The sequence below is a fragment of the Ochotona curzoniae genome, unplaced genomic scaffold, assembly GCF_017591425.1.
Source record: "Ochotona curzoniae isolate NIBS_2020 unplaced genomic scaffold, NIBS_Ocur_1.0 contig_54, whole genome shotgun sequence".
NCBI classification, from domain to species: domain Eukaryota; kingdom Metazoa; phylum Chordata; class Mammalia; order Lagomorpha; family Ochotonidae; genus Ochotona; species Ochotona curzoniae.
Window position 1 is genome coordinate 751148 of NW_024466464.1, and position 25984 is coordinate 777131.

At 54.8% G+C, this 25984-nt stretch overlaps 1 protein-coding gene across 3 annotated transcripts in view; it reads left to right on the top strand.

Moving 5' to 3' along the window:
• Positions 1–25984, top strand: part of LMTK2 (lemur tyrosine kinase 2) — a 75991-nt gene that overhangs the window by 13970 nt on the left and 36037 nt on the right. For all 3 annotated transcript variants that reach the window (XM_040990014.1, XM_040990015.1, XM_040990013.1), the window contains exons 2-6: positions 7327–7451; positions 9704–9848; positions 18230–18303; positions 20611–20729; positions 24712–24799. In XM_040990014.1, the coding sequence (XP_040845948.1) occupies positions 7327–7451; positions 9704–9848; positions 18230–18303; positions 20611–20729; positions 24712–24799 (551 nt within the window). The remainder of the gene's footprint in view (positions 1–7326; positions 7452–9703; positions 9849–18229; positions 18304–20610; positions 20730–24711; positions 24800–25984) is intronic.

The window sequence follows — 25984 nt, forward strand, 5'->3', positions numbered from 1 at the left end:
ATCTCATTCGCAGTAATCAGTCAGCATTCAAATTATAGAACCTTCCTGTAAGTGTGAAGTGCAGTTGGGTTGGCTGACCTTGGCAGTCGCTTTCTGGACCGGAGCAGCTCTGCGCTGGCTGAGATGTGCACACAGGGCAGAAGGGTCTTTGTGGAGTCTGAGCGAGCAGTGAGCTGCGCCGTGGGCTGCCTGCTGCTCTATGCGGCCGAGTATATTTAGTGCTGTGTTTCACTTCCTCTTCTTGTCTAACGTTGGAGGGCATTAGGGAGACTCTGGGTTGTCCTAAATAGACGCATTGTTGTGTTAGGACAAAGGAAGCATGGAGTGACTTCAGATTCCGTGTGCATGGTGGGCTTATACTTAGCAGATGTCACGTCGAACTGTGTGGTGTGTGTGTGGTTCCCAAGCGTTGGCCCCAGTGAGATGACAGTTCGTTTTACTAGCCTCTGGGATGCAGAGTCCTCGGAGCGATGCTACACGTGGGAGAGCTGCTGACTGGATCTAAGCTGCTTTAAAACACAGCCAAGGTGCAGTGGGCACTTGGTGTAGTGCTTAGGATAAAGCGTGCCCACATCCAAGTCCTGGCTCAGGTTCTGGCGATGCACACCTGGGTGTGTTGGGCTTCTGTCAGTCCTGACTTGGCCTGGGCCAGGCCGTCCTGTCGGGCCCACTGGCGATCCCTGCTTCTCTGCCTCTCAGACGAGTGTGTCTTTTAGGGGTTTGCTTGGCTTTGGGGCTGCTTTGGAAGGTTCCATCTTAGCTTCCCTCAGATGCACTGAGGTTCCTGCATTCATCAGCGTGGTCTCCCACAGTTTTACTTCTTCAGCAGGCATGGGGGTCTGGTCAGGTGGTTCTTCTGTGGGCTTGCTGAGGTGGGTGGGGTCACGTGGTTCTGTGGGTTTGCTGAAGTGGGCGAGGTCACGTGGTTCTGTGGTTTGCTGAGGTGGGCGGGGTCAGGTGCCTCTGTGGCTTGCTGAAGTTGGCAGTTGGCGACACACGGAAGAGAGGTGTGCTATGCCATGCCCTGGTTTCATACCCACTCTGATGATGGGATAGTTCGTCGTTTTCTTTCTTTTTTTTTAAGATTTATTTATTTTTATTGGAAAGGTGGATATACAGAGATGAGGAGGGACAGAGAGGAAGATCTTCCACCCGATGGTTCACTCCTCCAGCTGCCGCAATGGCTGGAGCTGAGCCAATCTCAAGCCAGGAGCTCTTTCAGGTCTCCCATATGGGTGCAGGGTCCCAAGGCTTTGGGCCGTTCTTGGCTGCTTTCCCAGGCCACAAGCAGGGAGCTGGATGGGAAGTGGAACTGCCGGGATTAGAACCAGTGCCCATGTGGGATCCCGGTGTGTTCAAGGCGAGGACTTTAACCACTACGCTATCACACCGCCCCCCCCCCACACACACACTTTTTTTTTTTTTTAAGATTTATTTGTTTTTATTGGAAAGTCAGATTTACAGAGAGGAGAGACAGAGAATGATCTTCCATCTGTTGGTTCACTCAACATGTGGCTGCAATGGCCAGAGCTGAGCCGATTCGAAGCCAGGAGCCAGGAGCTTCTTCCCACACTTGTGCAGGGTCCCAAGGCTTGGGCTGTCCTTGACTGCTTTCCCAGGCCACAGGCAGGGAGCTGGAAGGGAAGTGGAACAGCTGGGATATGAACCAAACCAGTGCCTGTCTGGGATCCTGGCGCATGCAAAGCTAGGATTTAACCTCCAGGCTATTGTGCTGGGCCCAATCGGACAGTTCTTTCCCGTTCCCACACCCTGGGGTCTGTCCCAGCCCAGCCCTGTGACGGATCGGGAGGGGAGGCTTTCACAACAGGGAGTAAGAATGAGGCCACAGATCCTTGTAGGAGGGGAGATTCGGGACATGGCAGGGCCGTGTATGTGCCCACAGGGAAGGCACGCGCGCACCAGGCAGTGTGCAGGCCTGGGAGAGGGCTGAGGGCAGCCAGGCCTGCAGCACCTCGGTCTCTAGGTGCAGATTGCGAGAAAACATGGCACCTGCTCCAGCCGCTAGCGTGCCGTTCTGTCTGTGGGGTCCTAGCGGAGCCACACCAAGTTCACGTGCGGCAGAAGCAACCAGCCGTTCGCTGTGAGAGTGGGAGCCCAAGGCCTTGCCCCACCAGAGGCACACGCTCCTCAGTCTGGCCCCCGGGGCTCCGCTGAGAAGAGGACCTGGGAGCCACCTCTGCCAGTGCTGATGGACCCTGTGGCCTGAGGGGGCCATCAGCAGGCCAGAGAGGAGTGGTGCCATGTGGGAGCGAGCGAGCGAGCCAGTGTGTGTGTGAGCCTCGGCCCTGTGCCTGGAGCTGCTGAGGACCCGTGCTTGCTGTCCTGTGTGACCCTGGCTGCTGGGGCTGACCGTGGAGCTGAGCTTCTGTCCCTCACCCTGCCGCCCTGCTCTCCCTGCTCTCCCTGCTCAGCCCCCTTAGTTGCCATCTCTGGCCCTTTTACCTCCTCGCTTTCCTCCCCTGCCTCGCCTCATCTTCAAGAAGGCCAGGCACTGAGCAGCTCTCAAGTCAGCTGGGCAGCCGGGTCACTGCCCTGCTTGGCCTGTGGGCCCTTGGGGGAGACAGGTGGGCCTCTGAATATGCACTCAGCACCTCTGAGATGGGGAGGTTCCGAGTGACAGCAGTCAAGGGCAGGCGCTCCCAAGGGTGGCTTCCACGTTGGGGTCCGACTGGGATCAGGCGGACTGGGGTGTGTGTGTGTGTGTGTGTGTGTGTGTGTGTGTGTGTGTCCGTGTCCGTGTCCGTGTAAGGCAGTTTCCTAATAGAGGAGCATGTGAGACGGGAGCAGGTGAGTGCCCGCGGCGGAAGGCCTCCTGGTGGAAGGCAGCAGGGGAGAGCGGTGAGAGCTGAGGTTGGGGTGCTGGGGCAGGCCGGTAAAGGAGACTGCAAGCCTGGGTGGGCCTGGTGTGCAGGGGTCCCTCTCCCCGGTCCCCAGCCCCCCACTTCCCTCTCTGCATTCCGCTCTCTCTTTTTCCTCCTTTTCACTTAACAGTTCTGAGGGGCGATTGAATTATGTCTCTCCTCCAATTCCCTGTGAAGTCCTAACCCTTGGGACCTCAGCTCGTGCCCTGGTTTCTGCAGCGATGGAATGAGGTCGTTAGGGCGACACTCCCCTCCCCATGTTGGTGTGACCCTTGTTACTTTGCGGGTGCAGATGTGGAGAAAAGGACCACAGCCTTCCAGAAGCAGGGAGAGGAGCCTGCACCAACTCCCCTCACCCTGCTGAGCCCTTCCCCTGGACCACAGCCTTGTCCCCGCAGTAGCCGGGGAAGCTGAGAGTGTGATGGGCTCCAAACGCACCTTATTTATCAAGCAGAGAACAGGATGTGCTGGCTGGATGGAGGCTGTGGCCCTAGCCTCACCCTCCCCTCCACCTCCACCCCCAGATTCCAGGCATTGCTCCGTAGGTTGCTGTCTCTAAAAGGTAAGGACCACATACCACCATCCCTCTACCAAGAAGTGAACCGTTCTTCTATAATGTGGCCACTTACTCAGTGTGCAGATTTCCACTTGTCTCCGTGATGTCATACTTTTAAATGGTGTCTTCCACCGTCGGACCTGTCCCTCCCCTCTCCGTCCGCTCTCTCCACACTCCCCTCCGGCGCGGCAGGTTTCTACAGGGCTTGCGTTCTGTGGTGCTGTCTGACACACTGGTTCCTGGGCCTCACTTGGACACAGGAGTGATCCCTGTGCCCATGATGGCCTGTCCTGGCCCACATGATGTGTGTGTGAACTTCCCATGACATGAGGTAGTTTTTTGTTTGTAAACAGCTATTTTAAGAATATAAATTCTTAGCTGTCCCTAAGATGCAGATTATGCAGCCAACCGGGCAGGGTCTTGGCTGCGCTGGTTTGCCCATCCCTAGCCTAGGCTGTGCTCTCCAAGGACCCATGGCTCAGACGGAGACCAAAGTTCACAGTTGGACAATGGGCCACTTGTTTGCTAAGGTGGAGAAGGCAGCTCTGCTGCCTGAGGCCTTTCAGAAGGCTCTTGGGGAGGGGGTTGGTTCAGAAGATAGGAAGTGGAGCTGGTGGTTACATTGGGAAATTATGTCCTCTCGTGGAGCCCGAGGGCAAACCTCTCAGGCCTGCTTGCAGCAGACTGGTGGAGGGAGCCCAGTGATACGGCACACTGAAGGTCATTGGCACACCAGGTGATGGGCGCCTGAGTGCACGGTGGTGTCACAGACGGTCAGCCGGAGAATGCTGCTGGCCGGCGCAGCCCGAAACACTGGCAGTCTGCTCTTCTCCAAGGCTTGAGCCCTTGGGAAACCAGGCAGTAAGGGAATTCCCAGTCGCGCACTCAGGCAGGAACAACAAAAGCAGACCTGGCATTTTGTGGCTCATCCTTTCCTTTTATCCGTGCCCCTTGGAGTATTTTTAATTTCTCCCCAGTGTGGGTTCACAGATACCTCATTTGTTTAATTACAGAGGTGCCGGAGTACCTTGTGAGGGGCTGGGTGCCCTGAGTCAGGCCCCTGGGTGGGGTTTAGGGTGGATGGAATCATAGGTAGTGCTCCCGCCTCGCTCTGAGTCATCGCCGAGAAACCGCGGCCCCAAATGAGCCGTGTCTAAGGCAGGTAATGCGTGCCTATGTCCGGGGCTTTCTCAGCTTTTCTGCTTATTAAACCAAGTGCTGGATAGCTATTAGCATGCTTTGAGAGCCGGTAAATGAAGGTTCACCCAGTGGACTGGAGGGGTGCCAGGTAGCTTTTAATCCGTGTCTCGGGAAGCGTGCGATCGCCGCAGACCTCTCATTATCCCTGTGCGAGGCTGGTAATCGGAGCGCTGCCTAAGTGCACAATGTCACTCCCATCATTACTGATGCTGCCCTCGGCTGAGTGCCGCTCTGGCCCAGGTGGTTCTGCTGAGGTGGAAGGGAAACTACCCCTGCTCGGGGTGCGGTTTGTGCCCGGGCTGTGGGGGTTTCAGTTGTGGTTTTGTGCCTCTAGAAGTTACTTCCTCTCTGTGGTTTGTGCAGGCCTGTCCCAGCCGCGACGCCCAGCGTAGATCTGACTTGCTCATCTTGCTGGAGTGTTTCCTTCCTTTATAGAGGGTTTTTAGAAGCACAGGGCTTTGGGCTGATCAAAAGAAAAAATATAGCAAGTGAAATACCTCTTAGAGGCACTAACTGTGAAAATGTGTACTTGTGGCTGCCCGCAGACCTCTCAGGCGCTGATTTGTGGGGGCGTCTAATGGGCCTGTCAGACGCTGAGGTTGGCTGGGCAGGGTCCTTGTGGAGGCAGGCCGAGTCCGGAGAGCCGAGGGCTCCTGCAGCTGCAGCAGGGCGGGCGGAGGGCAGGACCTGGAGTACGCGGGGCGGCCTTCCCGGGCCTGCCTGGTGACTCACAGAGGACAAAGTCGTGAATCAGGGTGTCCCTGTCCAGCCTTACAGTCAGTGCGGAGTGTCAGAGGCCGAAAGTCGTGGGTGAGAAAAGAGGAGACAGCCGGTGGATGTCAGCCCCAGGGGGCTGTGCTGCCTTCCCTGCCAACGCGGCAGCCGGGCGCATAATGACATGAAGCCCTTGGTGAGGGTGGCCGAAATGGGGGGCTGCGGAAGGGTCCTGCGCCTGGCCCTGGCACGGCCCTGCCCCTCTTGTTTCTCCGGCCCTGACCTCAGAGGGGCAACTTGATACTGGGCGGCTTTTGTTGTTTTAATCAAATCTCAGATAAGACTGGCCCCTGAAGAAGGAATGCTGCTGGTGAGACCGGCTTGGCTTCGAATGTAGGGCACGCCTGAAATCCAGGGGTGTTGCCTCGGCGGACCTGCTGCGTTCTGGTGTGCGTGCAGGATGTAGGTGTGGAGTGGAGTTAGCGTAGCAGGAGCCACCGCCGCACTGGGGGAACAGGGACAGACTTCAGGTCCTGGGACTCTCATTCAGTATCTGCTGCATATTTTTAAAGAATTGTCTTTTTGGCAGGGGGTGGGGGCGTGAGCAGGCTCCCTCAGTACAGCTGCGGCCAGGCCCTGCGGGGTCTTTGTAAGAGGCTTCCTGGGGTGCAGGAGCAGAGTGGAGGGGTGCAGCCAGGGGAGCTCACCCTCAGCTTGAAGGGGTTCCCTGGGCTGTCACCCCAAGGGTGAACATCCGTGTGTCTGTAACCACAGAGCGACTGAGAAAACAAGCAGAATGCTCCTTAGAACAACGTCCTGCATAAGCGCAGCAGGCGTCACGTGGATGTTAACACCTCAGCGTTAGCTGCCTGCGCAAGGTGCACTGACTGATGTGAAAGTTGCATGCAAAACTTTGAGGGGAACCGGGAGTCTGCTTCGCCCTCAGTGTTTACGCGTCAGTTGTGTTTTTAACGTGTGTCTGTAAGCTGTGAGCCATCCCTCTCCTGGGTGCGTGCTGGGCTTTGCCAGTCTCTCTTGAGGCGCGGAGCTGGTTTAGACACAGGGAGTCCAGTACAGTCACATGGGCAGAGTTCGCCTCCCTGGCAACTGCCCGGGAACGAGGGGCTCCTCACCCCCATGAAGATTCTAGATTCTTTGCAGTGTCTGTAAGTTCAGTGTAACCTGGATAAAACGCCACCCAGAGGCAGGAGTGTGTTGCCAGGCTCTTGCTGAGACCCGGTCAGAGGATGGAGGGGCGAGAGGAATGGAGTTGCAGCGCTGCTGGGCTGGCTTGACTCCTGGATTTGGTGGGGAAAACGGGACCAGTCCCCATAAAGCCCGGAGTCCCGTTAGTGGTTTCCTGTCAGAGGTGGCATCTTGGCGGTGGTTGAGATGCCCACGTCCAGTGTTACCGCACCTCGGGCCGAGTCCTGGCCCTGGCTCTGCTCTCAGGCCATCCTGGGAAGCAGCTACTGGTCACTCAAGTAGTTGGGTCCCTTCCACCCTGTGGGAGATGGGTATTGAGTTCCTGGCCTAGCTCCAACTCTTGGGGCATTTGGGGAATGAAACATGGGTGGGAGGGGTGTGTGTGTGTGTGAGAGAGAGAGAGAGAGAGAGAGAGAGAGAGAGAGAGGTTGACTCTGTCTTCTTCCTTCCTTCCTTTCAAAAATTTCAAGCTCAGCGTTGTGCCATTGTTCCCAGCGATGTTTCGGTACTGCACCGTGGTCAGGTCAGGTGGGGACCGAGCCTTGGGGCTGGGTGAGAGTGTATAGGAGCTGGGTTTTCACAGCTCTTCTGCAAAGCTGAGATCGTCTCAGTTACTTCCCCGTCCTGGGCTGGTCATCAGCAGTACCGTAGCCGTGTGGCCGACTCCACCCGCTGCCGCTGCCGTGGAGGGCAGGGTGAAGCCGATGCCCAGCCGTGAGTGTGGGTGGGGATGGGTGCACGTCTGATGCTCTCTTCTTCTCTTCGCAGGGGAGGCCTCTGCTGCAGAAGTCCCCTCGTCTTTTGTGATCCTGTCTGTGTGCAGTTTGATTATATTAATCGTGTTAATTGCAAACTGTGTGTCCTGCTGCAAGGACCCAGAGATAGACTTCAAGGTAAGCACAGCTGGTGGGGCCGCCGGGGTTGCCTGGCCGTTCTTGCCCGTAGCCGCATGCAGCTCGCAGTGTCCCGGGCCGTTCTCGCCCGTAGCATGCAGCTCACAGTGCCCGGGCCGTTCTCGCCCGTGGCATGCAGCTCACAGTGCCCGGGCCGTTCTCGCCCGTGGCATGCAGCTCACAGTGCCCGGGCCGTTCTCGCCTGTAGCATGCAGCTCACAGTGCCCGGCCGTTCTCGCCCGTAGCATGCAGCTCACAGTGCTCTGTTCTTGCCCGTAGCCGCATGCAGCTCGCAGTGTCCCGGGCCGTTCTCGCCTGTAGCATGCAGCTCACAGTGCCCGGGCCGTTCTCGCCCGTAGCATGCAGCTCACAGTGCCCGGGCCGTTCTCGCCCGTAGCATGCAGCTCACAGTGCCCGGGCCGTTCTTGCCCGTAGCCGCATGCAGCTCGCAGTGTCCCGGGCCGTTCTCGCCCGTGGCATGCAGCTCACAGTGCCCGGGCCGTTCTCGCCCGTGGCATGCAGCTCACAGTGCCCGGGCCGTTCTCGCCCGTGGCATGCAGCTCGCAGTGTCCCGGGCCATTCTCGCCCGTGGCATGCAGCTCACAGTGCCTGGGCTGTTGGTTCTCACCTGGCTGCAGACTTCTGGAAGGCCTCGGCCACAGTGAGTGGTAACCGCTGTAGCCCTGTGGTCTTGGGCACAGCTGCTCAGCTTTCCAGGCTGCCATCGTAGTGCTCCCTGTCTTAGCGTTCAGCTCTGTGAGCAAATGGTCCTGGGTGTGTGCCGATTTAAACTTCTTTTACAAAAGCAGGCGGCTTGCGCTTGGTCCTGACACAGGGCCTGTAAGGGAGGGCATGAGGGCAGGGTGCCTCAGTTTTGTTTCTCAAGCTTACGCAGGCAGCTGAGTTTCAGATCCTTAGGTTAAGGTGGGGTGATGGCCAGCGTGTTTCCTATTTGAGGCCGGACGCTGCTGTTGGTGAATTCCTGGCCCAGGGAGGGAGCCCAGGGCAGGGCCGGGCCACAGTAGCAGAGGGCCAGACGGCTTCTACGTCAGCCAGCTGAGAATCCTGCCCCGAAACTGGCCTGCTGGAATCAGCAGAGAAACTGCACTGTGAAGTGGAGTCTACACAGCAGGGCAGGGCTGGGCCAGACAACCTGGGCGCCGCTGGTTCAACTCAGGAGTTAGGAACCCTGACTGGGAGCTTAGACCTCCTGCTGGACAGACAGGTACCAAAGGCCCGAGGTGGCTCTTACTCTGCGCACTTTTTGTGCTGTCTGCTGGCTGCCCTGTTGGGCCAGAGCTGGGCTGTCCTCCCGCTCATCCCAGCAAATCAGCACACACATACACACGAGGCAGGAGCAGGCTCCTGTCACCATGGGCCCTTTTGTGGGAATGTGGTGGTGAACACAGCGCCTGGGGCCGCTCGTCTGTCTGAGGGACTTGACACACACACTGGCTGTTCGGGGCGGTACAGGCTGATGGGCATTACTGATAGTCAGGTGCAGCCCAGCTCTCACATTGCCTCTGGGTTCAGCACTGAATAAGGAAGGGGGCTTACTGTGATGCAGAGCCAGGGCCCTGTAGAGCCAGGGTGTTGGGGAGCTGCTGATGTACCCCAGATCCTCCGTGGGGCTGGGGACTGAAGGTTGGAGGTCCCCTTTGTGCAGGCTCAGAGCGAGTGTGCCAGCCTGCCCTGTATGGGAGGCACTTGCAGATCCAGAACGGAAGTGATTTGTAAGACCTCGCTCGCCCTCTTCACTCTTTAGTTGTTCTGTGTGACCTCTCTGAGGCTCTAGAGTCGTCTGTGGGTGCATCACGCTGCTGCCAGGGTTTGGGTGGAAGTGATGGGCAAAGTCTTTCTAAGGAGAGAACCTTCAGGAATATCCAGAAAGCAAGCGAAGGCATTTCTTCTGTGGAGAAGTAGCAGCCCCCTCCTCCCAGCATCCCTTGTTCCTGTCTGTGCTCCCTGCCTTCCCTGCAGACAGCAGTACCATCTGTGTAGTACAGACCAAGTTATGCGTCAGAGTGCTACTGTGGCTCAGGTGCCTCCTGGCGCGGCGGGGAGTTGGTCTCGGGAAATGCAGAGAAGTGGAAGCGGGCTGGCCCGCTTGGAAAACACCTGTTATTTTACTTGAAATGTGTGCAAGCGAGGGTGGGGATAGAAGTGGGGACAGTGTATTCCACGTCAGAGAGCAAACATGTCTCCGTTTGGTGTCGGCCTGTGGGTTTTCACACTTGCTGTCTTGGTTTTAGGAGTTTGAGGATAACTTTGACGATGAAATAGACTTCACGCCACCAGCTGAAGACACTCCGTCCATCCAGTCCCCGGCAGAGGTCTTCACTCTCTCAGTGCCAAATATCTCCCTGCCTGCCCCATCCCAGTTCCAGCCTTCTGTAGGTAAGGCATGTTCCCAGGCCTGGCCTGTGTGCCTGCCTCCCTCCGACCCCCCACCTTCCCAGGGTAGGGGCATGCATCGGACTTGAACCCGTGCTGCTCTGGGTGCCTGTCTGCTCAGACGTTCTCTCCCCTAGTCCTGGCCGAGGGGACTTGGTTGTCTTGCGCCTGGGGAGAAGGGCTATGTTTGGGTATGTGAATCACATTGGCTTTTTGCAAAGCTTTTAAAGATAGAGGTGCGACTAAATGTTAATTGAGTTCTTGTTTCAAAATAGAGTATGACCAGTGGATCAAGAAGTGGGTTTGCCATGACTGCTGAAATGAGGCTGTTGCAGGCCTTGCAAGGCCAGCGTCTTCTGCTAGTGAGGGCAGGGTAGACCCAGGGGCTTGCCATGCCCCTGTGGGCTTGCCCAACATGAGTAGTGCTCCTCATAGAAGATTTGCAAAGTAGGGTTTGTTTGGTGTCTGCAGGCTTTGCCGTGCGTACCAAGTGACATGCAGTGTTTAGCTTTAATTTCTATAAATAATGCTTTTACTTCAGCCGTAAGAGTGGAGTTTGAAAGGACTCTAATGTATCCTACAGAATAACTTTAGCGTACTCATCTCTGAGTGGGAGTGTTTGTCATTGCTTGTTTGATAACGTGCTCTGCTTTATACTTAAGGAAAGCCCCAGGAGACCTTCAGTCTGTTAGCCGTGAATACATTGCAAGTCATAGAGCCCTGACTCAGGTCGGCTGCGGCGGGACAGGGCATCGGCTGGCCTGTGGGACTGTCCCCGAGTGGGAAGAGTGGAGCTGAAGCTGACCTCCCCACTTCCCATTGCTGATGTTTCACAGGCAGCATTGCTGCTTTGTGGAGGGCCGGCTGCTTCTCTGTCCTCTCCAGGGACTGGAAAGGAAGCACCCTGGGGAGGCACTCTGGCCACACAGTGCGGGGCCATCTCTGCAGACAGGGCTGGGACAGCTAAGGGGCCAAGGGATTATGCCAGCTACATCCAGATAGACGGGAGTGTGGGCATGGGCATGAGAAAAATTAGGGTGGCCTGGGCAGCCGCGCTGGCTGTGTCCGCACCTGCCTGTGTTGCACTGAAGCCCTCTTCACAGGAAGGAATCACCCCAGGACGGGGTGTTCTAATCGGGAATGTGAGTCCCTTCCTGGGGTGCTACCACATCTAGAAGGAATAAAGGAAACTGCCGAAGCTGACAGGCTGAGATTCTGTGTGGATACACAGACACCAAAAACAAATGCATTATATTAGCAAAAGCTATCCGTAAACTACAAAAAGGATTAAAAAATGTCACATGTTAAGATCACAAGCAAGGGCTGCCATTGTACAGGCCACCAGGCTGCCGTGTGCACTGCCAGCATGCTGCTTCCGAGTGCTGCTTCCATTCGTGGCTCAACCCGGGCCACTGCAGCCGCTGGGGGAGTGAACCAGGGCATGCGAGAGCTCTGCCTCTCTCTTTGGTCTTTCTCTGTGTAACTGGCTTTCAAAGTAAAAACAAATGAGGACATGAAAGAAGAAACTCATGGAAAGAAATTCAGGTAACAGTAAACATGAAAACCTAGTTATTTGCCAAAGAAATACACTTACAGTCAGATGTGAACAAGTAGAGATGGCATGTGTGACCCTGGTGGGCGACCTGTGCGGGCAGCTGGCTGGGGGCGGCGGCAGGTGCCTCCTGCCCTCCTTTGGGGTGAGTGGTGGTAGTCTTCCTGCAGCACCGCCTGACGTGGGCGGGTGCCAGCTCCACTTTGAGTCATTTATCTTTAGGAAGTTGTTGAGTGACCGCACAGATACTTGGGCACAAAGCAGTTCCCTTACTGCAGCCCTGTCTGGCAGCGTGAACTGCAAAGAGCTGAGCGCTGATGGTTCCGTGGTGGCACGTGGCCCGAGGAAGGGCCACAGGAAGAGCTCGTGTCGGGCATCGTGTGAGTGGCCATGGCTTACACGGAGTCCACAAGTGCTCCAAGTGCTGCTTGCCGTGGAGACCCATTTTCTTCACTTGAACATTTTTTTTTTAATTTTCAAAAGGATTTGAGTTTTTGTGGAGTTGTTTTAGGGTCACTGCAAAATTGAGAATGTACACAGGTCTGTGTGATAGGGCTGACCCGCACATGGGCACAGTCCCCGACCCGCACACTGACCCGCACATGGGCACAGTCCCCAACCCGCACACTGACCTGCACATGGGCACAGCCCCCAACCCGCACACTGACCCGCACATGGGCACAGTCCCCAACCCGCACACTGACCCACACATGGGCACGGTCCCCAACCCGCACACTGACCTGCACATAGACACGGTCCCCAACCCGCACACTGACCCACACATGGACACAGTCCCCAACCCGCACACTGACCCACACATGGGCACGGTCCCCAACCCGCACACTGACCTGCACATAGACACGGTCCCCAACCCGCACACTGACCCGTACATGGACACGGTCCCCAACCCGCACACTGACCCGCACATGGACACGGTCCCCAGCCCGCACACTGACCCGCACATGGGCACGGTCCCCAACCCGCACACTGACCCGCACATGGACACGGTCCCCGACCCGCACACTGACCCACACATGGGCACAGCCCCTGACCCGCACACTGACCCATACATGGGCACGGTCCCCAACCCGCACACTGACCCGCACATGGACACAGTCCCCAACCCGCACACTGACCCACACATGGGCACGGTCCCCAACCCGCACACTGACCTGCACATAGACACGGTCCCCAACCCGCACACTGACCCACACATGGACACAGTCCCCAACCCGCACACTGACCCACACATGGGCACGGTCCCCAACCCGCACACTGACCTGCACATAGACACGGTCCCCAACCCGCACACTGACCTGCACATAGACACGGTCCCCAACCCGCACACTGACCTGCACATAGACACGGTCCCCAACCCGCACACTGACCCGCACATGGACACGGTCCCCGACCCGCACACTGACCCGCACATGGATACGGTCACTAACCAGCACACGGACACGGTCCCTGACCCGCACACTGACCCGCACACTGGCACAGTCCCTGACCCGCACACTGACCCATACACATGCAGAGTCCCTCACCCACACACTGACCCGCACATGGATACGGTCCCTGACCCGCACACTGACCCGCACACTGGCACAGTCCCTGACCCACACACTGACCTGCACACGGCACGGTCCCTGACCCGCACGCTGACCCATACACATGCAGAGTCCCTCACCTGCACACTGACCCGCACACTGACCCGCACACTGGCACAGTCCCCGACCTGCACACTGACCTGCACACTGGCACAGTAGTGAAATGTACTTCTGTACAGCCTCCTGTTTTCTGCTCTGTCTCACGTAGAAGCCTCAGCATCCTAGCAGGGTGAGCTTACTTAGTCTTGCTTCTAGTTGCATACTGGGAGCTTGTGAACATTGCAAACCTTGCACTTTATGAACATTTGGTTGTTTTAATGTAAAGCTTGTTCCTGTGTGTGTTGCACACTGTTGTGCTGGTATATTTTTAGAATCTTTTTTTTGGTAACACATTTGAGAGTGTGAGCGTGTGTGCGTGCTGGTTGACTTCCCACAGGCTTGCACAAGCTGGGCCAAGTGTGCGTGCTGGTTGACTTCCCACAGGCTTGCACAAGCTGGGCCAAGTGTGCGTGCTGGTTGACTTCCCACAGGCTTGCACAAGCTGGGCCAAGGCCAGCGCTCAGTGCGTGTCTCCCCAGGGGCGGCAAGAGCCCAGTTATCTAAGCTGATGCCACGGCCTCGCAGGGCTGTGTTAGGAGGAAGGCTGGACTCCGAGCTGGAGCTGGGACGTGAACCCAGGCCGTGTGATGGGGGACAGAGATCCTGCCCAGGCTGTCGCATCCCAGCGGCCGAGGACTGTTCTATAGAATTCAGTAGTCACAGCATCCTAACCAGAATGCCCACTGCTAGGCCCGAAACCTGCCCCTGTTAGAGTCAGTGCTTAAAGGAACACCTTTCTTGATGATTTTCATGCATGTTGCCAGCAAGTACCCAAGCAAAAGTACAGTCAGGAATTGCAACAATTTATGTGATTGCTAGTTGAGTATCAAAAGCTAAGAGTATTGAAATTAAGTTGGTTAAATCCAGATTGTTACAAATTTAGGTTGTTAACTGTAATCCCCATAGTAACCATGGAATATGTACAAAAAATAAAAAATTTAAATGGCACACTAAAAAAAAAAGATTAATCACTATACACAAAAAAGGATTTTTTGCTGAAGAGCATTCCTAATTTTTTTTAAAGATTTAATGGAAAATCAGATCTTCAGAGAAGGAAGAGACAGAGAGAAAGATCTTCCGTCTGCTGGTTCGCTCCCCAAGAGGAACTGATATGAAGCCAGGAGCCAGGAGCCAGGAGCCTGCTCCAGGTCTCCAGCAAGGGTGCAGGGTCCCAAGGCTCTGGTCTGTCCTCTGCTGCTTTCCCAGGCCACAGTCAGAGAGCTGATGGGAAGTGGAACTTCTGGGACACAAACGGATGCCCATATGGAATCCCAGTACATGCAAGGCAAGGATCTTAGCCACTTGGCTACTGCACTGGTCCCCATTCCTGATATTTAATGTAGTAGTCTTTTTTTCACAAGTCAAAATGTGACAATTTTTCTAGAGTTAGAGATTTGTTTCTTAAGAAATCTTTCGTGGGCTGGTGCGATGGCTTGGTGGCTAAATCTTCGCCATGCACGTGCCAGGATCCCATATGGGCACTGGTTTCTGTCCTGGCTGCTCCACTTCCCATGCAGCTCCCTGCTTGTGGCCTGGGAAAGCAGCCGAGGACGTCCCAAAGCCTCGGGACCCTGCGCCAACGTGAGAGACCCGGAGGAAGTTCTGGGCTCCTGGCTTTGGTTCGGCTCAGCTCCGGCCATTGGTGCCACTTATCTTTCCATATCTGCTTCTCTCTGTACATGTCTTTCCAGTAAAAATAAATAAATAAATAAAATAAATAAAGGACTAACTCCTTCCCTATTCTATAATTCCAAGTTGGTTGTTTTTTCTCCTGAGTTGGGGTTCTGCTGTGGCGTGAGCACCCCTTCTGATCTGGAGGTGCTGTGGGCGTGGCGCTGGCAGCCTGCTGCTTTCCGTGGGGCGGGGGTGCTGCTTGGATCGCCCTGGCGTTTTCCTTCCTTTGCTTCACGCTTCGGTAGGGTGAGTCTGTTCCAGGCTTTCGGTTCTTTTTGTTTGTATTTTAAACAAAGCGTGTTTTCTTACAGATTTTTAACTTTTATGTGTTTGAAAGGCAGAGGGAAAGACGGAGATGGACACTGAGAGAACTCTCCCATCTGCCGGCTCTCTCCCTGAATTCCTGTAATGGGCCGGCCAGGGGCTGGGAGCTCAGTGCAGGTCTCCATGTGGCTGGCAGGGGCGTGGGGGCCTGCCGCGTCCAAGGGCATGTGTCAGCAGGAAGCTGGGACTGCAGGCGGGACCTGGGCCCTGACACAGGCGCTCTGCTGTGAGAAACCTCTTTAAAATTTACTTATTTTTATTGGAAGTCATATGTACAGAGAGAAGGAGACACAGAGACAAAGATCTTCTGCCCATTGGTTCACTCCCCAAGTGGCCTCAATGGCCAGAACTGAGCCAATCCAAAGCCAGGAGCATCTTCCGGGTCTCCCCTATGGGTGTGTGGACCGTCCTCTGCTTTCCCAGGCTACAGGCAGGGAGCTGGAGGGGAAGTAGAGCAGCCGGAACACAAGTTGGCTCCAAATGGAATCCTGGCCTCTGCAAGATGAGGAGTTGAGTCACTAGCCCAAGTCAGGCCCCAAAGAACCCTCCTGAGCACCATGCCAGATGCCTGCTGGGCCACTTGCTTTCCTTTTTAATTTGTGTTTCTTTTCCCATTATCGTGGTCTGAATTGTAGTATCTGAGTAATAACAAGTGTACATGTTTGCTCCCATTCTGTAGGCTCCCTTTTAATTCCTTTGATGTGTAAAAGTTTGAAATGCTTAAGACTTATTTGGAAGTGAAATTTACAGAGAGAAGGAAAGATAAAGAGAGGTATCTGTGTCTGCTGATTCACTCCCTAAATGACCACAGTGCCCGGGGCTGGGCCAGGCCAGAGCTGGAGCCAGGAGCTTCGTCTGGGTCTCCGTGTGAGTGGCAGAGGCCCAAGGACTTGGACCACTTTTTATGGCTTTTCCCAGGCCACCAGCAGAGAGCTGGATCGGAAGTAGAGCAACCAGGGCACAAACCCATGTCTGTATGGGATGCCACATTACAGGAGGCAGGCCTTCCCGCTTCGCCTGAGCAGTGGCCCAAAAAAGTTTCAAATTGATGAAATTTAATTTTTTTTTCTACTTATGTTCCTTGTACTTTGGTGTCATTTTTAAAACTCATTCCAAAATTGGTCATGAAGATTTACTTGTGTATTTTCTTGGGTGAGTTTCTTCAGCTCTTCAGCTTTTTCATCCATTTTGAGTGACTTTTTTTTTTTTCATGTGATGTAAGGGCGTGGTGTGGCTTCAGCCTTGTGCCTGGAACATCCGTCTGCGTGTCTGGCAGCAGTGTTGGGCCAGGGTTGGGGCGGTGCGGGAGCTATACTTTCCCCATTGAATTGTCCTGCACTCCTTTTGAAAATCCCCTGATATTTCTTGGGGTTCATCTGTGCACTTGGACATATTCTGTTGATCTGTCTGCCTGTCTTTATGGCAACATCATACTCTTGTGGTTGATGGAGCTTTGGTTTCTTGATAAGTTTTGAAATTGAGAAGCTTTGAGTCTAACTTTTCTTTTTCAAGGCTCTTGGCGGCTGTTGGAGCCTTGGCAATTCCGCCTGGATTTTTAAGGTCTGTTTTTCATCTCATTTCCTTATAGCAGTTTTGTGTTTTAGGGTGTGTGCTGCTTCGCTTTGGTTTTTTTCTTGTTTGGGTGTATTTCTCAGGTGTTTTCTTAGTGACTGTGAGGAAGTTGGTTAGCAGCCCAAGTGTGTGACCGTGGGCTGTGAGTAGAGGCCCCGTCGACCATGGAGGCCTGCAAGGGTGCCGTCCGTTCCTTCCATGCTGCCTTCACAAGTTAACCTCTTTACATGTTCTGTGTCCAAGCAGTCGTATTTTATTTGAAAGTTACAGTTCCATCAGCTGGCCGACTGCAGTGGCCAGGACTGGGCCGGGCCAAAGCCAGGAGTGGGAACTCCTCCTGTGTCCTCTGTGTGGATGGCAGGGCATTTCCACTGCTTTTCTTTTTAAAGATTTATTTTTATTATTTTCTTATTGGAAAGGCGGATATACAGAGAGGAGAGACAGAGAGGAAGATCTTCCATCCGATGATTCACTCCCCAAGTGAGCGCAACGGGCCGATACTATGCCGATCCGAAGCCAGGAGCCTCTTCCGGGTCTCCCACGCGGGTGCAGGGTCCCAAAGTTTTGGGCCGTCCTCGACTACCTTCCCAGGCCACAGGCAGGGAGCTGGATGGGAAGCGGGGCTGCCGGGATTAGAACCGGCGCCCATATGGGATCCCGGGCGTGCAAGGCGAGGACCTTTAACCACTTGCACCACCGCGCCGGGCCCTCCACTGCTTTTCTAGACACATTAGCAGGAAACTGGATTGGAGGTGGAGCAGCCAGGAGGGACAGGAACTGGCGCTCATGGGATAGTGGCATTGTAGCTGGTGGCTTAAGCCCCACAACGGCAGCCCCCAGGACGTAGGGCTTTAAATTACGTAGGAAATAAAAGGAGAAGCTATACACACTGGGCATGTAGTGATGTTGGCTTTCATGTTTAGATGTGTCGTAACCCTAGCCAGGTGGCTTTATTTCTTGGTGTGGCTCTCGGGACTTTTGTGTGTACCCGGAGGCCCCTGTGGTGCTGGCAGCCTCCCCCAAACCTTGGCTTGCCGAGTGTCCTGTGTCGCCGTCAAGCTGGCATGGAGAACACCTGGTTCATGGCGTGTCCCCTTGGTGCTTAGCCGATGTGCAGGCCCCTGTGCCCCTGCCCCTGAGGGCGGTCACGAGCTCGCCTTGCTGTGGCTGCCGCCTCCACGGTCAGCCCTTGAACTTGAGGAGTCCGGGTCATTCGCCTCCTGCCTGCGGGCGTTCCCGTCGCTCGGCAGAATGGAGCAGTGACCGTTGTATCTTCAGAAATCTTTTCTACGTTACATCTCTGCAAGTCTTACATCGTGTATGCACTGGCCCGCTCCCTGGCGTCGGCACCTCGGAGTGGGAAAGAACGCGGGGCAGGAGCCTGAGGAATCAGGGCCGAATAGTGTCGGTGCGGAACGTGCTTGGGATTCGAAGAGGGGGTTTGTTTCTATCTTAATGAGAACAAATGTTTGTCAGAGTTTGTAATTTACAGGTTACTTATTTTAGTTTAAAGATTACCTTATATTTAATTTTTAACAATATTCTTTTCTCTACAGAAGGTTTGAAGTCTCAAGTAGCCCGCCACAGCCTCAACTATATACAGGAAATCGGGAACGGCTGGTTTGGGAAGGTAAAAATTTGCCTCACTTTCCTTTATTTGCCTCCTGATCATGCTGGTAGAGTTCAAGGCTGGTGAAGAGCCATGTCACATGACGTTCCACCTTGTCCAAGATGCACGGTGTGCAGTGTGTCTCCCCGTGGGACCTCCCGCCTGGCCGTCCTGGGCGTGTACCTTCCCTGAAGTGCTTGTCCAGTGACAGAAGTCTGGGGGTCACGCGGTGAAGGCCCATCCTGGGGTTGACAGCAAGGACAGGACCCTCCCCTCCCCCACAGGCCCCACGCCCCATCACATTGTGATAGGTTCAACGTGTGAGCTTTGGCCAGGACGCACAAGTTTAGACCATAGTTTAAAAAAATTTTTTTATCAGAAATATTGCTGCAGGTAGAGGTAGTGGTGCTGTCATGAAAGCCAGGCTGAGCGGGTTTGGCTTCTCAAGGCCATTGTTGCTGGTGTTTGTACCCTGATTGTTGGGAAGGCAGAGCTGTTACACTGTTGCCCCTGGGTAGCAGCCTTCTCTCTAACCTCCCAAAGGTTCCTGCTGGAGTGCTCAGGCTGGCCGGAGCAGGGCAGTCACTGCGCAGCTTTGCTGTGTGTTCAGCTGCCTTAGGCCGCTTGTCTTCCCTTTCTTTCTAGTCTGTCAGCTCTCCACCTCTCACTCCTCCAGCCTGCTCACTAAGGCTTCTGGGCAGCTTGCCCAGAGCTCTTCATGTGGTCGACTGTTGGTGCCTGAAGCCAGGCGTGGAGTGCCAATGTGTAGCAGCACACGGCAGGGTGCCTGCCCACAGGATGCTGCCCTGCTTGGTTGGGAAACTCAGGCCTTAAGGATCATCTGGTGGTGGGGCCAGGCGGGTGGGAGACTGGTCAGAGGGGTACGGGGGTGCCACACGATGCAGGATGTCGAATATGTAGGGTGGACACCTGCTCAGGGGCCGAGCTGAATGACGTCATCTGAGAATTGCCATGGCAGTTACACTGGAGAGGGACTGGGTCAAGCAAGGAGGTGAGTTAGAGGCCTGCAGTGGGGTCCCAGGCCAGGGTCCAGGTGCGTGTGCCCGTGGACAGAAGCACTGGTGTTGGTGGCCCTGGCAGTACACTGTTCCCTGGATAGACCAGGTAGGGAACCTGGAGGATGAGAGTTGGCCATTTTTTTTAAAAAAAAGATTTGTTTATTTTTTTTTTTATTGCAAAGTCAGATACACAGAGAGAAGGAGAGACAGAGAGGAAGATCTTGCATCTGTTGATTTACTCCCCAAGTGGCCGCAATGGTTGGAGCTGAGCTGATCTGAAGCCAGGAACTACGAGCCTCTTCCAGGTCTCCCAGGCAGGTGCAGGGTCCCAAGGCTTTGGGCCGTCCTCGACTGCTTTCCCAGGCCACAGGCAGGGGCTTGTGAGGCAAAGGAACCAAGAGGCTGAGGTGTTGAACGAGTCATGGCCACAGATTTCCAGTGACAAAGTGGTTGTGCGGGTGAGGCTGACCGGGTCACTGTGGTGGCCGGCGGTTACACTGTCCCTTGCTGAAACTGGTATTTTATGATTGTTGTGTTTATTAAAATGCACTAGTTATTTGAAAACAAAATTAGGATTTAGTTATTCTGCCTTTAAATTTGTTTAGAATATCACTGTGTTCCCAGGACTTTCAGGAGACTCCTATCGTATGAAATGTTCACGAGGATGGTTTTCAGTTTTGATCTTTCTCTAATGAAATAAAAAGCCTTCCCTTTATCATTTTCATCTTAAATATTGTACTTTGAAATGCCTTTGCGTTATCTGAGATGGTTTAATAATGCCCTTAGAGCTGGTTCTTATATGAGCTAGCTCATTCTTACTTTGCACAGTCTGGATTTTCAGCGTGTTTTTTTTTTTTTTTTTTCTGTGTGTTTTGGCTAAAGTTTCTGTGTAAGGTGAAACTTGTTGTTGTTGGAATGCCACAGATTTTCTGGGTGTTGTGGTGCAGTGGTCACTTCCTTGCACACTAAATGGCAGCTCATCTTCTACAAAGCAAGCTTAGCCCGAGGTTCCCTGAGGATGTCTGAGTCACATTTGAACTGCGCATGTGCAAATCGCCCTTCCGTGGGGTGCTGGGCAACCTCCATGAAATTAGAATACATTTTTAAAAAAATCTGTGAGTGTTAAAACAACCTAACGGCTAGACTGAAAATAGCTGTTACCTGACGGACACGTGGGCCTTGTCCAGCCTGTGTGTGATGACAGAGGGCCACCGACTGGCCATTTCCTCCTTGTGGGGTTCTTTGGTAAATGATAGGATTGCTTTACTGGTTTGATGGAACTGAGGCCGAATCTTTGCTTTGGTTCCAGGTCCTCCTCGGAGAGATTTACACAGGCACCAGTGTAGCGAGAGTGATAGTGAAGGAGTTAAAAGCCAGCGCGAGCGCCAGGGAACAAGATGCCTTCCTGAAAGATGGAGAACCGTACTAGTAAGTAGGCCTTCCCGTGTGTTCTGTGCGCGAAGTCTGAGGGCTTTTGGAGAAACAGATGCTTCCAACTACTTCAGGAACCATTCCTGAAACACGGGCGGTGAAGTGGAACCAGGAGCTGCTACGACCCAGTGTCCCACTGAAAAATCACTTGCTCCAAGGAGCAGGAGATGGCAGAAGTCGCCAGCTGAGGTGACCAAGGTGTTAGAGTTCTCTGGTGAGGATTTAAAGCCACTGCATGAAGATGCTTTGCTGAGCAATGCTTATACAGCAGATGACAAAAAAGAAAACATAAATTCTAAGTGAAGAGATAGCAGACGGAACGGTCATTCCAGAATCAACGAACGCAGTCAGTACCTGCAGAGGAATCGTCAGTGAAGGCGCTCGGCGGCAGAAGGAGAGGACGCACGAGGAGGCCGTGCTAGGTGCTGGCCAGTGTGAGCCTCAGGGAGAAAACGGGCTTGGGGACAGGTGCACGGGGGGACATGGGAGCCCCAGCGGGAGCTCACCCCCATGTCAGAGACCCCCGAGTGAAGGATGGGGCTAGGCAGGTACTCAGAGAGCAGACTGGAGAGACAGAAGCTGCGGACTCAGGAATTTGAGCAAATCCCAAATAGGATCAACCCAAAGTGGGAGCAGTGGGGGGCAGAAGGCCAAGACGCGTGATTCAGTGCTGAGAACAGAACACCAGGGTTCTTTGTTCAGAGAAAATACCCTCTGAGCAGGAAGGGGCTGTCGAGGCGTTCCCTTCTAGATTAAAGGAACCTTGAGCATTTCGGACCACCAAATCTGTCCTAATAAGTGACACATTTTTCTAAAGAGAAAAGAAGGAACAAGAGTGTGAGCAGGCTTCTTTGCCTTGATGAAGAGCCACGGAAAGCCGCTGTCTGGGTCCCCAGTGAGGACGGGCCACGGAGGTTTGGTGCAGTGTTGCTGTTCGCAGTGGTGTGGGAAGGTCTGCAGGGAGCGGAAGGAAAAGGGCAGGTGGGCGAGGAAGGACAAACAAGAGCTTGTATTTGTAGGTTCGTGGGAAAAATGCCAAAGGATCCACAACAACAAAATCCTGTAATTAACAAGTGACTTCTGCAAGGTAGCAGGATCTAAAGTCAGGATCTGAAAGTCAATTTACTTTTATCTTAGAAGATTTTTTGTTTTAAATGTTTTTATTTTTATTTGAAAGAGTCAGAGAGAGAGGAAAAACGAGAGAACTTCTGTCCGCTGACTCACTGCCCAAACAGGCACAGTGGCTGCAGCTGAGCTGATCTGAAACCAGGAACTTCTTCCGGGTCTGCCGCATGGCTACAGGCACCTGGGGGCTTGAGCCGTTTTCTGCTTTCCCAGGCCACAAGCAGGGAGCTGGATAGGAAGTGGAGCAGCTGGTTCATGAACAGGCACCCACAATGAGGGGGCGTTGCTGGTGCTGCAGGTGGAGGCTTAACCAGCTATGCCATGGCACCAGCTCCCTCCATTTTACTACCGTGTATACCGTGTACTAGCAGTGAGCACATGAAAACAAATTGAAAATGTGGCATTTATACTCGGCTCAGACACAGAAAGGAAATACTGTATCAGCTCAGGATCTATGCTGAAAACAAAGCGCTGATGAAATAAAGATGGATAAATGGGGACAATCGCATGTTCATAGACGGGAAGAGCTCATTGTAGTGCAGTAAGGTTGTTGATTCTTTTCCAGTTGGTAAATCGGGAACTGCATTTACCATCGAAATTTCAGCAAGAGCTGTCTAGTTTTGATTTGTTTGTTTTTGTCTTTAAATTTGCGTTTGGTTTGAAAGAGAGAGCTCTTCCATCTGCTGGTTCATTTCCTAAATGTCTGTGACAGCCAGGTCTGGGCCAGTACAAAGTCAGGAGCGTGGAACTCAATCTGGGTCTCGTGCATGCGGGGCAGGGATCCAGGTGCTTGGACCATCGTCCACTGCACACCAGGGTGCTGCGCATTGGTGGGGCGCTGGATCGAAGGCCACGGCCATCGTCCACTGCACACCAGGGTGCTGCACATTGGTGGGGCGCTGGATCGGAGGCCACGGCCATCGTCCACTGCCTCCCTGGGTGCTGCACATTGGTGGGACGCTGGATTGGAGGCCACGGCCATCGTCCACTGCACACCAGCGTGCTGCACATTGGTGGGGCGCTGGATCGGAGGCCACGGCCATCGTCCATTGCACACCAGGGTGCTGCGCATTGGTGGGGCCTGGATCGGAGGCCACGGCCATCGTCCACCACCTCCCCAGGTACTGCGCATTGGTGGGGTGCTGGATCGGAGGCCACGGCCATCGTCCACTGCCTCCCTGGGTGCTGCGCATTGGTGGGGCCTGGATCGGAGGCCACGGCCATCGTCCACCACCTCCCTAGGTACTGCGCATTGGTGGGGTGCTGGATCAGAGGCCCAGGACCATCGTCCACTGCCTCCCCGGGTGCTGCGCATTGGTGGGGCGCTGGATCGGAGGCCACAGCCATCGTCCACTGCCTCCCCGGGTCCTGCACATTGGTGGGGCACTGGATCGGAGGCCCAGGGCCATCGTCCACTGCCTCCCCGGGTCCTGCGCATTGGTGGGGTGCTGGATCGGAGGCCACGGCCATCGTCCACTGCCTCCCCTGGTGCTGCGCATTGGTGGGGCGCTGGATCGGAGGCCCAGGAACTGCAGTGTGGGATGTGACATGGTGAGTGGTGACTTGGTCAAACCCCTCCCCTCCAGTACGTCTTAAAAAACCGTGTGCAACATTACTGTGAAGTTTATGAAAAAGGACAATCACCGAATGGTCAAAGCTATTACGGAAGTATCACAATATTTGAAGAAATCCCTCTCCTGGACTTGGAGACATCTGGCAGCAGAACAGAATCAACAGCCTGAAGCTGACACCCATACGAGAATGACGCCTTCTTTTATGAAAAAGGTTCAAAAATAACGATGAGGAAGAAGGCTGGCCTTGCTCACACCGTTACAGCCGCAGTGGGTCACGTCGGGAAGCCGTCCCTGTGTTGCTGGAGGCTGGAAGTGCACAGTCTGCAGGGCGGGCCAGCAGGGATGAGCCCCAGCCTTGTTCCCAGCTGAGGGCCGTCTAGTGGCGGGGAGGAGGTTGGTCCTCAATGGAGGGATGTGCTGCTTTGGCCGTGTGATGCCAGGGGTCGTCCCGTCTTGGAAGCCTCTCCTAGAAACAGTCACCATATTGTGGGCTAACCTGTGTGGGCTTTGAGGCCCAGCCAAGTTCTGTCACCTGGACACACCCAGGACTTTATTCCAGAGAAGTGACACTTTGTGTACACACGTAAACTTTGTTTGGTGGGTGAGTGACCGAGCAGACGGAGCAGACGGAGGTGTGTCCCTGCCTTGGGATCCCGCTCTGCCATGTGGAGGACCGAACTGTTGGGGCATGTCAGGAATAGGTGAAGGGAAAAATTCCATCTCAGAACCAACTACTGCTTCCGCATGCACAAGGCCATGTTCCCAGAGTGACAAATGCGGTCGGAATGGCAGACAGGGCCTGGGCTGCTGGGGCACGAAGGTTGATGGAGAATGCCTGTGTCTTGCCCACACTGCAGCTGGACATGTGTGCACCTGCGGCCCCTCATGCAGAGGCTGACTCACCTGGCGGCAGGGCAGGGCCTGGCTGGTGTGTGCGCTGGGTGTGACTGGGGCACACCAACCTTCCCCATTCACCTTCATACTTGCCTTAAAATGAACATTGTGTTTTCCAAAAAGAGCTCACACGTCCCGTGTGCAGGGTGTACAGTCGGCCTTCCCCAGGGAGGACCTGACGTTAAGATTCTTCCGCTGGGAGTTCTTGTTTGTGGAACTGTTCACCTTGTTGGCTCTGAGTCACGCAGCCGTCAGGTAGTGTGCACCTGTCAGGCCTGCCCGCGTGTGATGCTCTGAGCCGTGTGCCTGTCCACGGGTGAGTTGCCGGGCGGAGGCTTGCCCAGCGCCGCTGCTGACCACCGTCCTCTGATTTATCTCTTGGGCAGCATTCTTCAGCACCCGAACGTTCTGCAGTGTGTCGGACAGTGCGTGGAAGCGATCCCCTACCTTCTGGTGTTTGAGTTCTGCGATCTGGTAAGTTTCTGGTAGAACTTGGTGCAGCCGTCTCGGGTTTGCACACGTGTGTCCACCGTCCATCCCCAGGGCAGGGCTTTGCCACCCACTCCCTCAGGACATGCAGTGGCAGTGTGAACCCACCCGATGTGCCAAGTGGTGGATCCGCACGCCACACTTAACCATGCGAGGTCCCGAGTTAGGTTCTAGTCTTTGCCTTTTTTTTTTGTGGATGACATGAAGGGAGTGTTTGTGGTGAGGGTGTGTGTGGGCAGAGCCAGACCTGCTGCCAGTGTGCCCTGCCACGGGGCGAGTCCAGACACTCCAGCCCGCGAGGGAGCCCTGCTGTTCTCACCCGGGGGCTCCCCGAGGGTCCCCGGATCCGTCAGGGTTGGAAGCAGTGGGGGTGTGCAGTGTTTGTAAGCTTAAAATTAACCTCAGTTCTTACCACAACAGTTTTATGACTTCAGTAGTTGGAAAGATGCTCTGTGTGCAGGTTTGTGTGAATAATTCTGGTAATTTCTCGTGGGATTTTCCCCCAGTACAGGACATGTAATTGTTCACAAGCCTGTGTTTTGGGCAGGCAGTGATCTCCCAAAAGGAGTTATTTGAGCTGACTGATGGGTGGTTGACTTGCATGGAGAAGTGGGCGTGCCCAGGTGAACCCCAACTTCCCTCAGACAGTGTCTGCAACTGTTAGGATGGCTGAGCGCTGCCGAGACGATGGCTTTCTGTGTGGCTCGCCAGGTGGGATCGGCGGAGGTGCTGACAGGACAAAAGTTACCAAGTGCTCACCTGGCATGCTCACTGTCCCTGGCTGATGTCCTGGTGACCCTCTGTCCCCGTGGCTTGGGGCAGCCAGAGAGCCCGCTCCCTCTCGGGTGCCCGCAGCCGCTGCGGTGCTGTCCCTGGCTGTGCCCGTGCTGGCTGCGGGCCCGGCCGTTGGTGTGTCTGCGGACACGGGTGGGACACCTGGATTCTGGTGTCGGTCCGTACGGCATTCTCCAAGCAGCTTTGGGTCAGGTTTACGACCCTGGCTTGGGGGGGCTTTGGGTCAGGTTTACGACCCTGGCTTGGGGGGGCTTTGGGTCAGGTTTACGACCCTGGCTTGGGGGGCTTTGGGTCAGGTTTACGACCCTGGTTTGGGGGAGCACGGAGCAGGGTGAAGCTTGAATCCATTTTGTCCCAGATTCTGAGAGAAGTGCA